Here is an 18,754-nt window from a genome sequence, read left to right as displayed (position 1 = left end):
GCGGAACCGCTACAAAATGAACAGGCTTCTGATTCTGTATGGAGCAGATCTCACTATAAAGAACTGCGTAAGTAATAGCAAAAAAAATGCAGTAATTCTTTAGAATAAGTTTCCTTACAAAGCAGTTTCATAGGTTTCAAGGCTGGGAGAGATGATTGTGAACAGACTTAATTAAGATTACTTCAGAGCTAATTAAAGCAGAACTGACATAGGGAAAGTCTAAATTGGGGAGGTCAGAGAGAAGAGGAAAAACCAGTATATCTTCTAAAACCAGAACCAGCTGCAACTTAAAACAACATCACATCTTTCTGTGATTTTAATTATACACAGCCTACACTTGCTCTCTGCACAACTCCTGAGCTTCAAACACCACTGAAACAACAAAGATCTTGAAATCTCCTTGCTGTTAAGCTACAGCCAATGGCAAGCCCAAGCACTTCATCTGGATGACTGGCTTTTAACTTGACCATTGGGCAATAAACCCCTGTGGCTCAGCAGAGCTCCAACTTCAGGAGCCCTACATCTGACTCCTTGCTCATAGCCACCACCATAGCAGCAGCAGATGGACTGCCAGAGCTCTACGACCACTTGTTAAGACACAGCACATCACAGCCTCCTTTCCCCCAAACCCAAACCAAGTAGCAGTGAGTTGACAGCGAGTTTTACCAATGCCAGCCAATGTTTTTGATTGGCAATTAATCAAAACTTAGGGGGACAAGAAACCAGTTGCTGCAGCACTTTGTACTCCCTACTTCCTGAAGCAGCACCACTTCCAGCATTATCTCTCATCAGGGTATGAAAATGATGAAAGGTACAGCCCCGAAGGCCAGACTTGCTCTCCCACGCTTTGCCTGCATTAACAGTTGCTTCTGTTTAATTCATATGTGGTTCATAACCTAATTAAACCAATACAAATTTTTATCTGAATTCTCCATTAAATGGAAGAGTGCCTTACTGAGGTTTCATATAAATCTATTTCTAACCAGTTTAAACTAGATCAAAAGAAACACCTGCATGCTCTGCTAGTCATGGTATTTACTAACATGGCTCAGATCCACTGAAACACAGAGAGATCTCTTCATGAGTCTGAACAGTGATGGGACTAGATCTGTAGAGGAAAAGGACTTAGGTCTCAGGAAGGGAAGAGTTATTCTGACCTTGTGTGTGCAGAAGTGTCTCACCTCAGGCAGATACATTGCAAAAATATTTAGGGAAAAACAAATAATTTGGTAACCGGCTGAAATTCAATCTTGCTTCCTCTGTTTTTTAAAAAGCAAGGGAAAACCCCTATGGATCTTGTTCTTCAGTGGCAGAACGGAACCAAAGAGATATTCAACAGCCTGAAAGACAAGTCCTCTAAGAGCACCCAACGCAAGTTCTGAAGAAAGAAATCAGACCGCTTTTTGCTCCTTTTAAATGCTTCTAGGAACCTGGAGGAAAATAGCCCTGAACATAATATTTTTAATGAAAATATTTATGGCACTGGATTATTTGAGGTATTTTCACTGAAAACTGAAAAACAAACATGCAAAGAAATTATTTTATAAGGCAGGTTGGGTGTTAAAATTCCACTGGCTTTAAAATGGCTTTATTTATTACTATTATTTATTTATTTAAAAATAATTTTTAATGATTCCCAGTATTATTGTAGCTTTTTTAATAGAGCTTTATATCCTAAGGCAATCTTTGCCAGCAACATAAGTCCTGTAGTCTTAGATGGTAGTATTTCCAACTACACTAGGAACTTGCCTCAAGCCTTCCCATAGCTCTAACTTGCCTTGCCTCTGCCAAATTCTTACTGTCAAAATAAGATGTTAAATATGTGGTGATATGTGGAAGAACAATGGAAGAAGGTGTACTGAGATGTCAAGTGGATTTAAAGAAGCAGTTGAGTAATGGGGCTTACAAAGGGTTTAGAAATTGTGATCAATACAGAGCTCAAGGAGAGAGCTCCAGCCATATGTAACTGTTTGGACTGTGGGATTCACATGCAATGTTATGAAGGGGAGAGGAGACAGGATCAGGAATGTGAATTATTTTAAGCTAGACTACTGTGAATGTTAATGGTTGAAAAATGCAAAACCAGATTTGTATATTTGTAAATTTGTACTGCTTTTTCTGTACATTTTGCACTGGTATATTTCAGATTAAATAAATGGAGTGGTTCTTTTTATTTGCTGGAGTGGCATGCACAGGGCAATTGTCTCTCTTTAAAGAAAGTTCACACCTTGGCCTCTGTAAAATTATTTAAAACTCAAAGAAAGTCTCAGCTGCCTAGTGCAGTTAGCCCTCGAGCTGCCTCCCTGCCACTGTTAGATAACTGCCATCTCTTACTTATTCTGTTTGCAGCCATCCATCCTAGACTGCAGCCAACAGCTTTAGACAGATGAGACTTTTCTTACACAAGCACCATAACTCACAAGTGTCCCCCTGCCAGCTTTAGGCTTTGTGAACACGCTCTTCTCCATAAAAATTACGGCAAACTTTTGCTCTCTGCCTTTCTCTGCAAGCCACTACTTCACTCCTTGTCTCTGCACAATTATTCAGAGATCAGGAGCATGCCTTGCAGGAAACAGAAAGGACATCAGATCAGTGCTGGCTAGCTCAGTTTGTTTATTGACCTAAATGAGCAGCAGTTCAATTGTTCAGGCACCAAAGTGGTCAGAACAATGTGCTTTAGGAAACTGGGGGAGAAGAAACTTCTCAATCAGCTCCTGAAGCACTGAATCTACTTAAAGGGCAAAGATGCAGACTAATTTATTATTTTTTTTTAAATCAAGTCAAACAAGTAGCAAGAATGATGTCTAGCATTCAAATGCCACTTTCCATACAGTTACCAAACAACTTCTCTTATCCTCAAGGTAGGTTATTCTCTGGCCAAGGAAAAGATAATTCAGAAGTAGTTCAGAAAACTGCAGCGCACAGACACATTTCTGCTTCTCCTCTGCTTAGAGTCCCACTTGGAGATAAATCCCAAAATGCTAAACTACTGCATATATACTACATCCCAATGCCTATAATAAAACAGACTAAAGTCACAAAGTCAACAAGTAAAATAATAACATAGGAAAAATATTTCATGATTTGTTGAATAAAGCAAAAGCTATTGTGACTTAAACCAGCATTATACAAAACTGTAAGTTCAAGAACTTTATCCTTTCTTCTCCATTCAGCTAATAAGAGCTCAGAGATGACCCACTGCAAGATTTCTGCAATATTTTACATGCTACAATTTCCACTTCTCAACTTCTTGTCAGCTGCGAACAGAGAACTTGAATGTCCACAAGAGTATATTGAGTACAGTAGCTGACATAATTTTATATTGGTTTTATAAAAATAAAAATTTCAGTCAATATTTAGATGAGCTCTGAAAATGGTTTGCTGATTATAAATCCGTTACGACTGTTCTTCTGGCAGACAGATTAGGTTTACTGTGGCATTAACAGGAAGGAAAACAGAAAGGCAGGAGGCAGCAAAATTAACACCCTCACAGGCAACACTCCCAGACCAGGACATACAGAAGGAAATGATGCAGTAAAAATGATGTGACATGGAGACTGCTCAGGCCAAGGTGAGACAGCTGTTATGCTGTGACTGCAACACTCCACACTGAGCACACACTCAGTGTAACCTTGGGCTCTTCCTTCTTATGTGTGGTAACTATCTCTTGCTACTGTTGTGTTTCAAGAGAGGTAGGACAGGGCTGGCGTTTGAGATGTGTGTCTACCAGGTCAGGTCAGTCAGTCCTAATAGAATACAAATTCAAGGTATCTCTTAGCAAGTACCAGATGCTGAGATCCTCTTTATAGCCATTGATGATGAAACAGAGTGGGAAGCAGGTTTTTGTTTTGTTGGGGTTTTTTTACTGCTCTACTACTCACCAAAGGGAGGTAGGCTTTATCTACTGACCTGTATTTGTAAGGTTTAGTACTTTGAGGTGAGCTGATGAGTTTAAAACTCAAGAAACCGTAAGAGCTAGACTTGGAAAGCATGCATTCTTAGAAACATTTTTAATAAAAAAGGAATGCACTTGCACTTGTACAACTGAAAATTTCCATGTGTTAGAAACATAGTATTGAGTTTGCAGTAATTCCAGAACATCTAAAACAGGGTGAAGAGACAGTCTCCTGACCTTTGCCAGAAGCCCAGCATGACCCTTTAGATGTGGTGAACCATGATCAAGCAGTCTCATTCCCACAGCTTTCCTCACTTGAACACCAGAATAATTCTTCTCCAAGCTAAATAAAGTAATAAGGGAGGAACAGGGCTGTCTGGAGGATAGGGGAAGACTCAACACTTGGTAAAGATAGGATGGAGGCTCCTGTTGAAAATTGGTTCAGTCCTCAAGCTTGAGTCTTAGCTTTTTTGCAGGCTGGCAGTGTAGTTTCTTCCTCGTCAACCTTGCGAGGCTTCTTCACAGTGTACACTACCCCACAGGCACTCTTCCGAGTTTCTGGAACATACAAGCAGAAGCTGTAGTACCTCAAATAAAATGACACTGCATTTAATGCCTACTCATTGCAGGCATCCATGCCCCAATGTGTTTAGTAGCCAGCCACTCAGCATACACAGTGGGTAAGCAACACGCATGGACAGGAGCTGGGGATATGCTGCATTATGGAGTGGGAAAACTAAAGGGGAAAAGCCAACGGTGAGTATGGTGTAGAATTACAGCAAATGTAAGAGAAAACTGAGGTTTGCAGGGGCTGAGGGGCTGCAGACACACAAAACCACAGGAAATCAGGATTAACCAGTTCTATAGTCACAGAAGGACACATTCTTGAAGCACTGTCACAAAGCATTTCTGAGCAAAACAGGCTGCTCTTAAAAAGTATTAAAAAAGGATTCACATATCCCAGGATGCTTAAACAGATTATGCTGGCACAGCTATATTGGCAGAGGCTTCCCTATACATACCAAGTAAGTATGATATTATGATATTTATGATATTCAATGATGTTTTATTTACAGAACCCTCAGCATTACCATAAAATACTACTGTGTGATGTTATCAGGCTCCTCATTTGTTTGCCAAACGACCTAGTGACCCAAATCCAATTTCATAACTACTGGTCAGAAGCTTCTCCACAAAATCTGAGGTAGAAGAGATTCTCTACAAATACCATTAGCAGAGGGACTCTGCCAGAACCTTGCCAAGATACATCAGCTTATTCTGGGCTAGTATTCTTTTTGGGACCAGGAAATGACATCTGCTGCTTAATTTCACAGGTAAGACAGATTATGGTCTTGAGAAATTCCACATAACCTTGACAAAAATTCTTACAACACACTGTCTCTATGGGCATAAGAAGACTGGAAGAGGACCCTGTTCACATAAATGTCCTCATCAAGAGATCAAAGCTACCTGCTGTGAATTCCAGTAGGTTCAAGCCCCACCTCTAGTGAAACAAGATCCTACTGTGCATTTGAAACTTAAGAGTAACTCAAGTTGTTGGAAAGGTGACTAAAAATCATACTGATCCAACAAACCCTGGCAGAGCTAGATGTGACTACTCAGTCACTAAGTTAAACTGCCATCAGAACAAATGTCAAAAACCAAGAAAACACTAAGGAACAATAAATAAGCATGTGAAAAGGAGTGTAGAGATGGAGAAATCAGTGCTACAGTGGGAAGCAAGGGTCTAAATTGATTGCTGAAACACAAACTTTAGCATCTCTTTGCTGCACTGACACCAGGACACAAAATAAAACTGGAAACCTTCTGCAGGGGACCATAAGCTAAACTTCCACTTTGCTAATATTACACATGAGCAAGTAGAAAAGAAGAGAGCTACTGTGAACTTCAAGCCTTTGTACACTGTATAAAACAATTTTTTTAAGCAGCAAGCACCCAGAGAATTTGATTTTGCATCAAGTCTGAAATGGTTCATGCTGAAGACCAAGTCAGAAATTGACCACATAATGAAACATGAGAAAAGGAACATGGCAAAGGTTGCTTCTGCACTCATGCCACAAGAGGGTAAACACAAAACAAACGCATCCTGGAATTCTCTAAGTCAATGATGTAGTTTCTGCTGGTGTCACCAAGATCAGCATTCAACCCTTTCTGAAGCAATGAATGGGTTCACTATGCAGCTCAACAGGCAGATCTGTGTTTTGGCTTAACAGTTAATGACTCCTTGATGTTGTTAAGGGAGTATTCCAGCACAGATAGCACCATCAATTCAGCCACTGATTTGTAACATGGGAACAACGGAAAACAAAACACCTTTGCTGCACAAGCTCCTCTTCATGCATTGGACAAGGGAGCTAAAATCCCAAGCTGACTTGCTCTGTAAGGTCTTAGACCTTCTGGAAATGTGCACTAACATGAACTTAGTTTAATAAATGCAAATGTTACTTAGATAAGCTTGCATGTGCCTTTGACTTACCTCCATGGAGTATGGTGGCTCTGCAGTTGGTAGACACGGCTGCTTTGGCTTCACTTTCTGACAGCCCAAACAGCAAACCTCTGCCACCTTTGCTCAGGATTAAAATGCAGAGAAAGGAACAAACAGAATAGAGAAATCTGTCTGCATGATACATTTGCTTACTCTACAAATAACTAGGAATTAGCAAAGCTGTAACTCAAAGTGACATTTTGCATAAGGTTACCCAGAGGCAGGGAACTGAGGCACCCAATTCTCCTGGCTGCAGTTCCCCAGCAGCCCTCCTGGAAAGCTCCTGGCAAGGTTGCTTTTTTCCAGACAAGCAGCTGTACTTCTGAAAATAAGTCTGTCAATACAGCAACATTTTTATATTCCCCAGTTTTGGGGAAAGGGCACTGTCTGATATGAAAGCATTATGCTGAAAAGTTCCCTTCCACCTAGAGCAGGGATGACACCAGATTAGGTATTCTAATTTGGTGTTGAGCCTGACTGCACTTTTTAAGAGGGAAGGAAATGTTACACATAAAATCCTTCCAAGCCACACACACTCCCACACGGTTCTCATGACTCAGAGCATGCTCCTCCCTCCAAGGGAGGATGTCCAGATACATGCTTGGGGGCAGAGAAGGGGAGTAGTAAAAATGCATCTGAATTCCTGAAAAGGAAAGAGACATTCTCTTTGGTTTCTAGAACACAATGACTTATTTAATAACACATATGTAACCAAGGACTGGAAAATTCAGAACAGAAGTAACCAGCAACCCAGACAGGAAGTTTTCTTGCTTAATATAAATATGGTTTTATCTCTTCTTCCTCCCAAGATGTGGCACCTTGGAGATCATCATAATTTCTAGATTGGTTCATGGTGTTCACAGATTTTTATAGTTTTTCTTCATTTTTCCCCTTACACACACACAAGATCAACACATACTGAACAGACAGACATTACTATTTACAGTGACTGCTTGTGCCACTTCATGACAAAGAGCTGTTGTTTCTTCCACACCAACTCAGAGCCTTGATTGATTGAATTGGACATCAATAAGCATCACTGCATAAAGTTCAAGGACTATGAAAGACGGAAATATTTAAAAAACACTCTGAACTTTCATGCTACTAATAACTGCTGTCTTTGACTCAGAAAAAGGATACAGATTAGCCACGTCATAGGGACCTCGTAGTTCAAGAGGCTAAAACAAAACAAAGAAGGTGGGATATATGCATGCACTCTCTTGCAGGCTGACAGAGTGTGAGCATGCAGGACAGTGCTATCAGGAAGGCAAGATAAAATACTAAATAATAGCCAGTTGCTGAAGATACAATACTATTATTTTGCAAAACAGACTCCCCATCTGGGAGAAAATTGTCATGGAAAATACTACAGCAGCAAAAAAACCCCTACCCAACCAAACAAAAAAATCCCACAGTACAGTTAGTTACTAAAGCAAATTGATTAAAAAAACCCACAAGATGGCACTCATACTAAAAATCACAATTTTTATATGCTTAATATATAATTAGAACTGTATTTTCAGGCACAGATAAATCCTCACACTGTTCTGACTTCAGCAAATTTCTGGGACTTACCCTTTCAGCTGCACTAGATATAACAATGTTCTGGAAAACAAAAGAGAACAAAGATTCATCTGACAGACAGCATCAAGAAATTAAAAAAAAAAAATCATCAAGCAGCAAAGACACTGAGCATTAGCTAAGTTCAGGCTCAGCATAAGAGTATCTGATGCCCTCAGCTGAAGTGAACTCTAGCAGGGTGTGGGTCTTAATTTGTGGACACAAATATACCCAGATTATCTCCGTGTCCCCCAGAGAGAGAAGGTCATATGGACAAATCTTCTCTTGCAGTTACAAACCTCTCACAGATGTGGGTTGAATAAGTACCACACCTTGTGGCAGGATAGGCTATGCAGTATAAAAGCTAGAGTGATGGAATTAAGCAAGCACCCATCACTGTGTCCCTTGTAGTGGACTTTAAAAGGAACTTAAGGGTAAAGAAGAAATGCAGAGTTACACACACTATGTTAAGAAGTCTCCCTTTATTTACACTAGTTGAAAGAGGCCCCACATAAATGACTTGGTCTGAGATGGACTGAGGAGTCCAGGATCCCACAGAAACAGTTTACAGATAGTGCCTTTAGACAACTTCATACTCCAAAAATTTTCAGTCCACTCTCTGTGTTGTGGTACAACTCAATCCTAACCTCAACACTCATGTTGGCCTTAATCAAACTCACACTGGTTAAGGAAACTGTCTACAGTTAGGCAGTGGCTGCCAAGTCATGCCCTAAACTCACTTCCCTCAACACTGGCAGCCACGAACATTGCCAGGCAGAGGCAGCCTTCTCCTTTCTCTCTCAAAGGGTTTTACAGAGCACGTACGTGACTGCTTGGGGGCTGGCAGACAACACAGCTCAGCTGCCAGCACTCTTCTGATGTTAAACCTCTGAGGATGCACACCCAGGGGGAGACTGTTTTGCACAGGTGGAAACTGCAGCATAAAAAAATTATTCACCTTCTTTTATACTGAATAAAAGGCTTTGGCAATTCCTGCTTGAGTGGGTGGAAATGAGAATTGTACTGAGACAGTGACTTTCCCTCTCTGACGTCAGTACCACCAACACATCACACCACCTCTGGTTACAAGGTGAGGCTTTTGATCCTTTCCCTGCACTGCTTTGCTTCTCCTGCCATCCCCAAAGCACAAAGAGCAGGGCAAACACTGGGAGAAAATGCTTTGGGTGCAGCTGGAACTCAACCGGAGAAAGAGCTATTTGCATGGAAATGACTGCATGTTCACACTGTGTTTCCCTCTGTGATGAGGAGGAAAGGATCGGACAGGTAACTGCCTTAGCATAAGCAAAGCCAGAAACAAACAATACATACATCAAAGCGACTTAACAGCACACATCAAGAGGAGCCTAGGACATTTCTTTCTCTGCAGTTCACCTTTAAAATGACTGCACTACAGATCCCAAGGGGGCTTTTGAGCTTCAGTGGTGCTGACTGCAAGAGTCTACTGGAAAAATTCAAGTCTCCTGCCCTGAGCTGTAGAAACCAACACCTGTCTGCCAGGCTCAGAGAAGCTCCCAAAGAAAGCAGTGGTGCAAGCCATCTTGAACATGCATGGGATCATGGTTCACTGCTGTATATTGGAGATACACTGTCAGCTTCAAGGGCAACTGGCTTCCATTTCGGAGATGTGTAAGACAAGGAGACAAGAGCAGACAAGAAAAGCACTGCTAGCAAGTGAAGGACAGGCAGGCAAAGGCAAATCCAAGGGAAGGGCTAAAGGGAAGAACTCAAAAGCAAAACATTATTTCCCCAGGTAGAGGAGACAGCAGCTGTTCAGTGCACTGCACCAGGTACTGTAGCCTCATTCAGTTATCAAAAAAGGGAGGTGAGGGACTATGGTTATGGCACACCTTTTGTTTGGCAAGGCAGGCTCATTCCCTGCAAATTTTAACATGTTCTAAGGACTCTTCTCAACACCAACTCTGAGGACACCAGTAAATTTCTGTAAGTTTCTCTGCCCTACCATAATAGAGGAGGAACAAAAGGATCCAAAAGCTGCTACATGTTCAGCAACTATAGGTTACAGAAAGCAAGAGCTGTGTGCCAGGTGCCAATGCAAGCAGCCTATGGACCAGCCATCCCACATCTCATTAAAAAAGGCCTTCACATAACTGATGGAGACATACTGCCAGTGATGGCTACCAACAATTTCTGCAGGTCCACCAGGTACTGAGTATGGAAGCAAAAAATAAAGACAAGCTAGCAGTCCTCTCCCAGCTCTTCCAGTGCCTAATAACAGCTTGTTATGCCCAGCTCCAGACGTTTTACCTTCCAGGCACAAATGAGGCACTAGATTAACAGATGCAGAAAAAAAGGTCACTGTGCACTGACCAAGTGCCCGAACGTCCCACTTGCTCTCTTTGTGACTACAAATCAGTCAGTGCTCTCCAAATCAACAACAGCATGAGAAGCATATATTTAACTGCACAAAGAAAAGAGGAGCACTAGCAAAAAGGAATCCAAAAGGAAAGGGGTTCTGTGAACATGTACCTCATCTCCCAAGTCAGTATTTTGTACAATGAACTCCCAGAGCTGGACTTCTCAGGAAAGGCCTGTGATTCTGTGAAATACTCACTTTCTTTTGTAGTAGCATGGGAATTAAAGTTTGACCCACTGTGCTGACCTATAAAATAGGCTGCTAGGTCTGAGGGGAACTGATAATGATAGAACTGCTTTTAATTGGCCTTCCAAGCTGTATATCCGACTTCAGGCTAAGTCTGAAGGGTAATGCCAGTTCTGGCTTCTCTACTGATGAAGTGCAGCAACGGCCATTTCCAGTAAAGGCAGTGGGTGCTAAAATCTCTTTTAACTTCCATATGTATTATGATATGCTTTCCTGTCAAAAAAAAAAACGGCCTGAGAGGACCCAGCATGACAGGCAGCTTAGTCTGGTAGCCTGGGAGGAGATGAAGTATGAAAGCAATGGATTACAGGCATCTCAGTTGCAAGCATTACTCTTTCCTTGGGTTTCAGTAGCAGGGAAGAATGCAGCTGATCTGACTGCAGCACAGCAGTCAGCTATGCAGCTAGCTGTTGTGCTTGTTTTGTACACTGAGAAATCTGGTTTTTAAATGGCTAGTAAATTTCACTTTCTTATTATTAATTTCTACCCCACATATTCAAGATATACTATCAAAAAGAGCTTTTCATCAATTAGAAATATGAAATGGGGCAAATTAAGGAGAAGCATGGATTTCAGTTCTAGTGCAACTCTTAGATTTCTGGCACTTTGTGGTTTTTTTCCTTTGGTTTCGGGGTGTTGCATACAATAACAACAGATAGGTTGTTGTGAAAAAATGATGTAACAGTTTGACAGCTTAAGAAGAAAGCATGAAGTGCTGCATGGCTGGAAGTATCTGGAGCTAGAATATTTGTGTCCTTGTAGTAGGCAAAGATTCAGTCACAGCTTCAGAAACCCCAGTATCAAACTAATTTAAAATGGCTCAGTCTGTACAACTCCAGAACTTGAATGGCATTAATTGGCTTGCTTTCACTTTGAGAGCTTACCTTTCCTTTGCAGATCTGCATCAGGCTGATTGCATTTGAAATTGTGTACCTTCTCATTGTGGAGTCTTTGATGGCAGGCGTGTAAAGAAGTTCAAAGTAAATGCCTCGATCTATTGCCTTCACATGAAAGAGAGTGATCAAAAATCAAAAGGAGAGAAGCATAAAAATCTAACCACTGCTCTCTATTACTGATGTAGCTTATTCTCAATTTAACTGTATTACATATTAAAAAAAAAAAAAAAAAAAAAAAAAAAAAAAAAAAAAAAAAAAAAAAAAAAAAAAAAAAAAAAAAAAAAAAAAAAAAAAAAAAAAAAAAAAAAAAAAAAAAAAAAAAAAAAAAAAAAAAAAAAAAAAGGAGGAATTGTTCCAGACAGAGCACAGGGGGGAGGTGGTTTCACGGTACACCAGATACATGTACTTGAATCTTGGCAACCAGCAACTTACAGGTTGTAATTGGCTTTCCACTATCGCAGAGTTGAGGGGACAGGTAACTGCTGGTCAGAAACAAGTCTTTAAACTTTGGCCCCACAGCCTGCTGTAAGGAAGACTCCTGCCTTCTACAGTACCCACATCTTGCAGATGAGGAATTTGTCCTTACATAAAAGCAGCAAGAACCCTTCTCTCCTGTCTCACAGCATACTCTGGTATTTGTGGCAATATTCACTCCCAACAGTGACTGCTGAGAGAGGTTCCAAATAGTAATACTCATATAAGTTTCAGGTGCTTTAAAATCCCTTGCTATCTGTCAAAAGCTTAGTATTCCTGATTTTGCAAAGGTTAGGCAACTTGCTATAGGACACAGTGAGCTAGTGATAAAGACAATTCAAAGCTAGGAGTTTCTTGTTCCCCGGCCTATGCTACATTTGTCTGAAATGCTACTCTATGCTTTATGTTCATATTATTAAAAATATGCTGCAATGTTAATACTTCAAGAGAGTCCAGTAACTGAATACAGATGGAATTAACCCAGCTCCCATCCACGCATGACATCTGAATGCAAACACAACAGAAGCTATCACAACAAATGTTTTATACAGAGCTGATCCAACATCTGCAAACAAGAAGAGAAGCCTGAATTTATCACAACCACAACCAGTGATGGCAATACACCAGTTTCTAGGCAACCAGATTTTTAACCTCATCCCCACCACTTCACCTGCCTGCCAAAAGTGACTGACAACTGACCATCCAGGGATGCACAAAACCAGTCTGCAGACACACTGCCGTGAAACTGGGAGTGTGGAAGATAAGAAGTAGACTGCGAGGAAAATGTATCCAAACAAAGGGCTGCAAGAGCCACCCTGCTCCTCACCTGGGTCAGCTGTTGGAGTTTTAAGCAGCTAGGGTACTTTCAAACAACATTTCATACAAAACTGCTATTATGACTGGAATTCTGAAATTCTCAGTCTGTAGTAAATGCCAAAGTATTACTTTTCTTCTGCTTCAGGAATAATTCTAGTTAATTTTTAATTTTTATTTAAAGTTAAACTGTAGAAGAGGAGTTAGGATTTCTAGCCAATTCCAAACTTAAATTTTTAAGCACTATGGACTACATCAGCCAAGAATGACCATGTGGAATGAACCTTTACATATACTCAGAGGAAAATAGCAGTTCACCTAAGAGCATACTCAGATTAAGCTTTCTGGCAAGCTACCAACAGTAGGCAGAACCATATTAACAAAATGCTTTGTGTCCCAAAGCAGATATTTAACAATTCCACATTTGGCTAATTTGCCAAGACATTATTTTAGCTAAGTATGAATTCAATACAGTTGTCCTCCAAATAACTGGCACGACATCCTTCTCCCAAATTAACACTGTTGTTCGCATTCTCCTGTCTTTTAAATCATAGGGCTGTTTATCTATTCTGATACAGCTGTACCACTTCTGGTTTGGGAGGCAGCTTAGTCAGCTCTCATACCATATCTCACTGCCTTGCACAGCAGCGGCCTTAAGGCTCTGTTTCCATTCCTTGGGAACGCCACTTCTGCCTTCTTAAGTGGGGGACAGCAGGGAGAAAGGACATTCATCACTATTAAATGCTGCAGCGGAGGCCTTGAAGTGAAGGACATCCAAAACAACACTACACATTGTGTAAGAAAATAAAAGAACCACTTGGATGGGAATGGTGGGAGGGAAATGGAAGGAAACTCAACTCAGACTGACATTAAATACAGCATTTAACAGCAAGAAAACAATTTAGATGTAAGTTTACCATATTCACAGGGGGCCTTCGGAAGTAGAATGGCAGCTTTTCTGTTACATTTATGCACACCAGATCCACATCTAGGGTCGTGCAAGCAATCTGCAGCAAAGGAACAGGAAAAGATTACTACACAAGCCAAAAAACATGTGACTGCACTGATACTCTCCTTCATTTCTTAATGCAAGGAATGTCTCTCCAGGGTGAGTTCAGTTTTAAAATGAAGAGGTACTGTGCCTTACAGATACATCAATAAAACAGCAGGGCTACAGGTGCACAGCTTGAGCACTCTGGGCTTGAAACCTAAGCCTTCTGTTACTTACTTAACTACTTTTCCAATAAAATAATGACTAGCCCAAAAGCAAAATTACTGCTTCACTCTTATCTGACAAAGGACATGCAGAAGCAATGTTGGCTTTTGGCAAAAGAATTTGCAGCTAATGAAGGACAACCCCTGTTTATATAAGGAAAGCCCAGGAACTGTCACTGTCCCCACTACTCATTAATTCCAGTGTAGCATCTGTTTTACAGATTAAGTATGTCTACCAAAAGCAACCAATAGGCTGAAACACAAGCAGAATGTTAGACAGACACCACCACAGTGGTGGTGCCCCATGCCCAGTATTGGAAGCTGATCCATAGGGCCTCACTTTCCTGGCTGGGTGGGAAACATGCTGTCCTTCCTGAAAGCCACACCTCTAGAGAAGTCTGAGGAGGGCACCCGAGGTCATAATTTAAAAGCTTAGCTTTGACCTCACACCACAATTTACAGCCTGTATTAAAAGAGGGAAGGTACAAACAAAGAGTGGAAAATCTCCACAATGACCTACAGAGAAAATTAAGTGCACATAAAAGAGGACCCTTGATTTACATATAACCTCATGCACACAATACACGTAGGAATTCTATATGCCTAGCCCATAAAGATGATTGCACAGGGCCAGATTAACGTCTGTAAGCAGCACTGTAACAAAGAAGATAAAATGGGCTCAAGATGTTGACAAGGAATATTCTGTGTGCAGGGGAATGCTCAGCTTTCAGAAACCTGCCAGCAATTGCTCCAAATACACCTGGGCTAGGCACCAACCATTCATCCCTCCTTGCACCAGCACGGAAGTGGTGGGGGCTGTGAGGAGTCCCAGGGCTGGGCTGCAGGACAGCCACATTCAGCTCTAACATGGAGCAGGCTATGGCTTTGCAAACTAGTCTTCTACTAGTTTGTTTACGTGAAATTTGGAGAGATATGAGAGCAGAGACCCAGCTTTAGGAATGTTTCTCAGGTTTTGATAGCACTTTGTCCTAGACAGGAGAGCCACAGAACATGAGCAGGCAATGCAAAGAATCCAGACAACCACAAGGTTTTTGATATTAAAAGCCAGGCCTTTCAGACTAAACTTTATCTCCATGCTCTACCTATACCAACTCTGTTACCCTGGACATGGTTGGCATCTATTGTATCAAATTAGACTTGTAAGCATTAAGTTTAGCACTATTAGAGCCAGTTTCAAATCTTTTCTTATGTGGAGTAAAAACTATCATCTATGTAAAAGAGCAAATAGTTCTGAACCATGTCCTAGAAATTGTAACAGTGAGGCTATAGGAAATTCAGAGAGAGAGAAAGCTGAAAATGAAGGAGAGGAGAATACACATCAGAAGCATCCAAGTTGTCCTATGTGATGAGAAAACTAGCTTTCCTAATTAGCTCCAGAATCACCAGAAAACTCTTCCATTTTGCAAATTGAGCACAGTGGGAAAGGGAGTGGCCCGTATGCCAGGATAGCTACAGGACTCCAGTGACAAGAACATTTCAGAAAATAGCACCAAGGAAAAACAAACTCAAGAGTCATACAACATTCCCTGTAAGGAGAAATTCCTGCACTGCGTGGAAAGTTGGAGAGGAAATTTCTCCAAACACTCTAATGTTCAGCCCAGCTTTGGCTCTGGCACAAGCCACACACGCATGCAAGTTAAGGTTACCCTGCCTGCTGAAAGGATCTGAAGTGCAAGAACTTCACACAGAAAATGATACGCGGCAGTTGTGCAGCCAGGTGCTTCCCCGGCCACACGACAGGCAAGAGCCCCATCTACTGGGAAACTCCAGACAGTCAGGAAGATGTAATTCGCCAGTGCTTGGATGGCCTCAAGAAACGTTTGGCAAACATTGTAGGAATAAACGTTGAAATTTGGCTTTGCACTACGTCCTCAGACTTACACAAGAAAGTTTTTTCGATACTGGTGATCTGATAATTGTTTACAAAGAGCAGACAGAACTAACATGATTAAAACAGTCAGAATTCTTAAAAAGCAAAATCTTTTAAAAGCAACAGGCACAGACCTTATTACTGGCATGGAGTGCACATTCCTGTTGCAGCCCAAAACAATCCTCTTGGGACACTTAAACAAGAAGCATGTTCTACAATTATCTTGGCAACCACAGCTTCCTTATACCCCTGAGGATATAAATTACTTGGAGAATTTGAGCACATCTTTTAGTACATGTCACTACCACAATCAGGAACAGAAAAGCTTCCCTGGCTCGTGAGAACAGACTGGCACAGACTGGTTTTGGGCCATTCTATAACTGGAGCACACCTCCAATGGTCACATATTTCTTATACAAAAAAAGAAAAATCCTTTTCTATGGAGAATAATCCAAGTGCAAAATTGTTGGTGAGAAAGATTATGCCCTCAAGGTAATGCTGAGTTATCAACAGCCAATTTTAAAATACAAAGTTAACTTGTGCAAGATCCACCTTAGAAGGCTTTATCCTTAGCAGTGAAAGATCCATGAGCTGTAACAGGCAGAGGCATGTGCTAGTCAGATGATTGTACTTACGTGGAACAGTTTCTCATTCTTTGGAAATACTGCTATGATGTCATATAACCTTATATTTGCAGACGTTGATCTCTACAAAAGGAGGAAACAATCACTACCTTGAATTCTGGCAGATACCAAAGCTATGCACACTGATTACAACCAAAACAATGAGAGAAAATACTTTCAAAACAAAGCAAATAATCACTCGATTACGTAGGAATTTTCTGCTGTAAGCCCTACTGTGAAGTTAATTTGTTCTCATTTTAAGCCTTGTCCCATCCATCTAGTAAGGCATTCACACCTTTTTCTTCAATCACGCAGCACTAAAACAGACATAGAGGTTGTTCATGGTCTTCTAGTTTATGCACAGAAGTCCAGTAATCAAAGAAAAGTCCAGAAATCAAAGAACTGAGGAACAGAACAGTTGTCCTATAGTGACAAATGACCAACAGAAGCCACATTCAGTCTTGTGAGTCTGCATCTCTTCACGATCACATTATTTGCTAAGGTTTTCATCAGAGAAATAACTGCTGAGCATCCTATAAAATCCATCAAATTCTCCCCATCCAAAGTTACATTAATTCATTCATTGAAAAAAGGAAATGCAAATTGGAAAATTAATATACTGAATATACTTACCAGGAGATTGCAGTGGGAAGGATCAGAAACAACAAGTGTTAGCCGGGTTAGCACTTTAATTCTTTTAGATGTCCCCTACAAAAAAGAAAGAATACGTAAGACTTCAAAAGCTTCAAAGCAAAAATCTTTCACCCTGTCCTCTACAAAAAGAAAATGGGGGTTTGCTCATACTCTTGCCTACACAAATTCTCTAAAGTCTGCAGTAACACTTCCCCATTTTATATTGATCTACTTGATATTCCTGCCCCTTACAAATAATGACTTACTGTGTTTCTCTAAGGAAGGGTCAATAGAAAGGAGAAAGAAGGGAAGGGAAAAAGTAAAATAACGCAGAAAAACTGAGTATGTTTTAATACTGCTATGGTTCCCCGGGCTATGCAAGCAAAACACACAAAATAACATATACAAACAAACCAAGGTAAAAAAAAACAAACACAAAACAAACCCAGATTAATAATACGGGGATAGAATTTAACTAGACATACGTGTACAAGAGGCAAAGATGGAAACAACTCTGAAGAAGATACTGGCTTCACGATTTCCTTAAAAGAAAAGAAACTGAAGTTATTAAAAATTTCATGAGTTAAGTTTACAATGCAAACAAAAGCTGTGCTTCACTCCTAAAAAAAAAAATGCTAATAAAACTACTTCCCAGAGACAATACATGGACCATATTAAAAGTTAACTGCAGGATGATGACAATTAATTATAAAATGGGAGTTGTGTCACAAATGCAGACATTTGAACTTCCATCTAGATGTGCATTCTGCTGATAAAACTGTTGGGGAACATGTAACAAGGCACGTAAGTTTACAAAAGAGAACACTAAGAAAACATAACCCCATCAAAAGTTACCTGTTTCTTTTCTTTAAAATCGATGACATGATTAAGAGCAACTGCAGAATATCCCACTGAAAAAGTAAACACACAGTAAGAATGTTTTGTCTAAAGGAACTACTGGAAACAAATCCAAACCAAAACCTGCTACACACTCATCACTTAAATGCCTCGAAACTGGTAACCATATGCACGTCTACCCTTCACGTTATTTCTTTCTGAATTCACAAAAAAAAGTGAAAACAAAAAAATAATATATTTTTTTTAACAAATCTGTTTGCCTTTTAATACAGTCCAGCCCTGACAGCACTTATTCGACAGGAGAGCTTTATGCCCTAGCCTGGTCCTGTTAATGACTTTATTTAGGGAAAATGAAGTACATTCAGGACAGTTGTTAAAACCGCAGACAGTGCAGAGCTGGGAGAGGTACAGTTACAGAAGGCAAGAAACACGCAAACTGATGTTGGCAAAACCGATGGAAGGGTCCTGTTCAGGAGGAAGATGGAGCATTTGCCAGTTCAGCCCCGGACAGGCAGCACGACCGGGCTGCAGGAAGAAGTTAAGCCGTAAGAAACTGTAGGTGGAAAACGCGTTCAGGCGGGGGAAAAGCAGCGGCTGCGCTGGGACCCACAGGCAGAGACACCTTCCCTGCTGCCCGGCACCGCGCAGAGCTCAGTCCCGGTCCTCTCCCTGGCAGAAGATCCCCAGGAGAACAGGGAGAGCGGAGAGAAGCGCGGGGGAACGAGACCCCCGGGGAAGCAGACGGCGAG

The 18,754-nt window shown here is 40.9% G+C and overlaps 2 protein-coding genes across 2 annotated transcripts in view; one reads left to right on the top strand and one right to left on the bottom strand.

The window, feature by feature from the left end:
- Nucleotides 1–1,382, top strand: part of ANKRD1 (ankyrin repeat domain 1 (cardiac muscle)) — an 8,474-nt gene extending 7,092 nt beyond the window's left edge. Inside the window, exons 9-10 of the mRNA XM_010000108.1 lie at nt 4–67; nt 1,275–1,382. Of these exons, the coding sequence (XP_009998410.1) occupies nt 4–67; nt 1,275–1,382 (172 nt within the window). The remainder of the gene's footprint in view (nt 1–3; nt 68–1,274) is intronic.
- Nucleotides 1,383–4,343: 2,961 nt separating this feature from the next.
- Nucleotides 4,344–18,754, bottom strand: part of RPP30 (ribonuclease P/MRP 30kDa subunit) — a 15,146-nt gene continuing 735 nt past the window's right edge. Inside the window, exons 2-10 of the mRNA XM_010000107.1 lie at nt 17,633–17,689; nt 17,148–17,222; nt 16,527–16,598; nt 13,703–13,792; nt 11,487–11,603; nt 7,977–8,006; nt 7,542–7,579; nt 6,393–6,484; nt 4,344–4,453 (exon numbers count right to left, since the gene is read on the bottom strand). Of these exons, the coding sequence (XP_009998409.1) occupies nt 4,344–4,453; nt 6,393–6,484; nt 7,542–7,579; nt 7,977–8,006; nt 11,487–11,603; nt 13,703–13,792; nt 16,527–16,598; nt 17,148–17,222; nt 17,633–17,689 (681 nt within the window). The remainder of the gene's footprint in view (nt 4,454–6,392; nt 6,485–7,541; nt 7,580–7,976; nt 8,007–11,486; nt 11,604–13,702; nt 13,793–16,526; nt 16,599–17,147; nt 17,223–17,632; nt 17,690–18,754) is intronic.

Source organism: Chaetura pelagica, unplaced genomic scaffold, assembly GCF_000747805.2.
Source record: "Chaetura pelagica isolate M959 unplaced genomic scaffold, ChaPel_1.0 scaffold436, whole genome shotgun sequence".
Classification (NCBI taxonomy): Eukaryota; Metazoa; Chordata; class Aves; order Apodiformes; family Apodidae; genus Chaetura; species Chaetura pelagica.
Note: the sequence above shows the minus strand (reverse complement) of the source record. Positions and strands in the feature narration are given on the sequence as shown.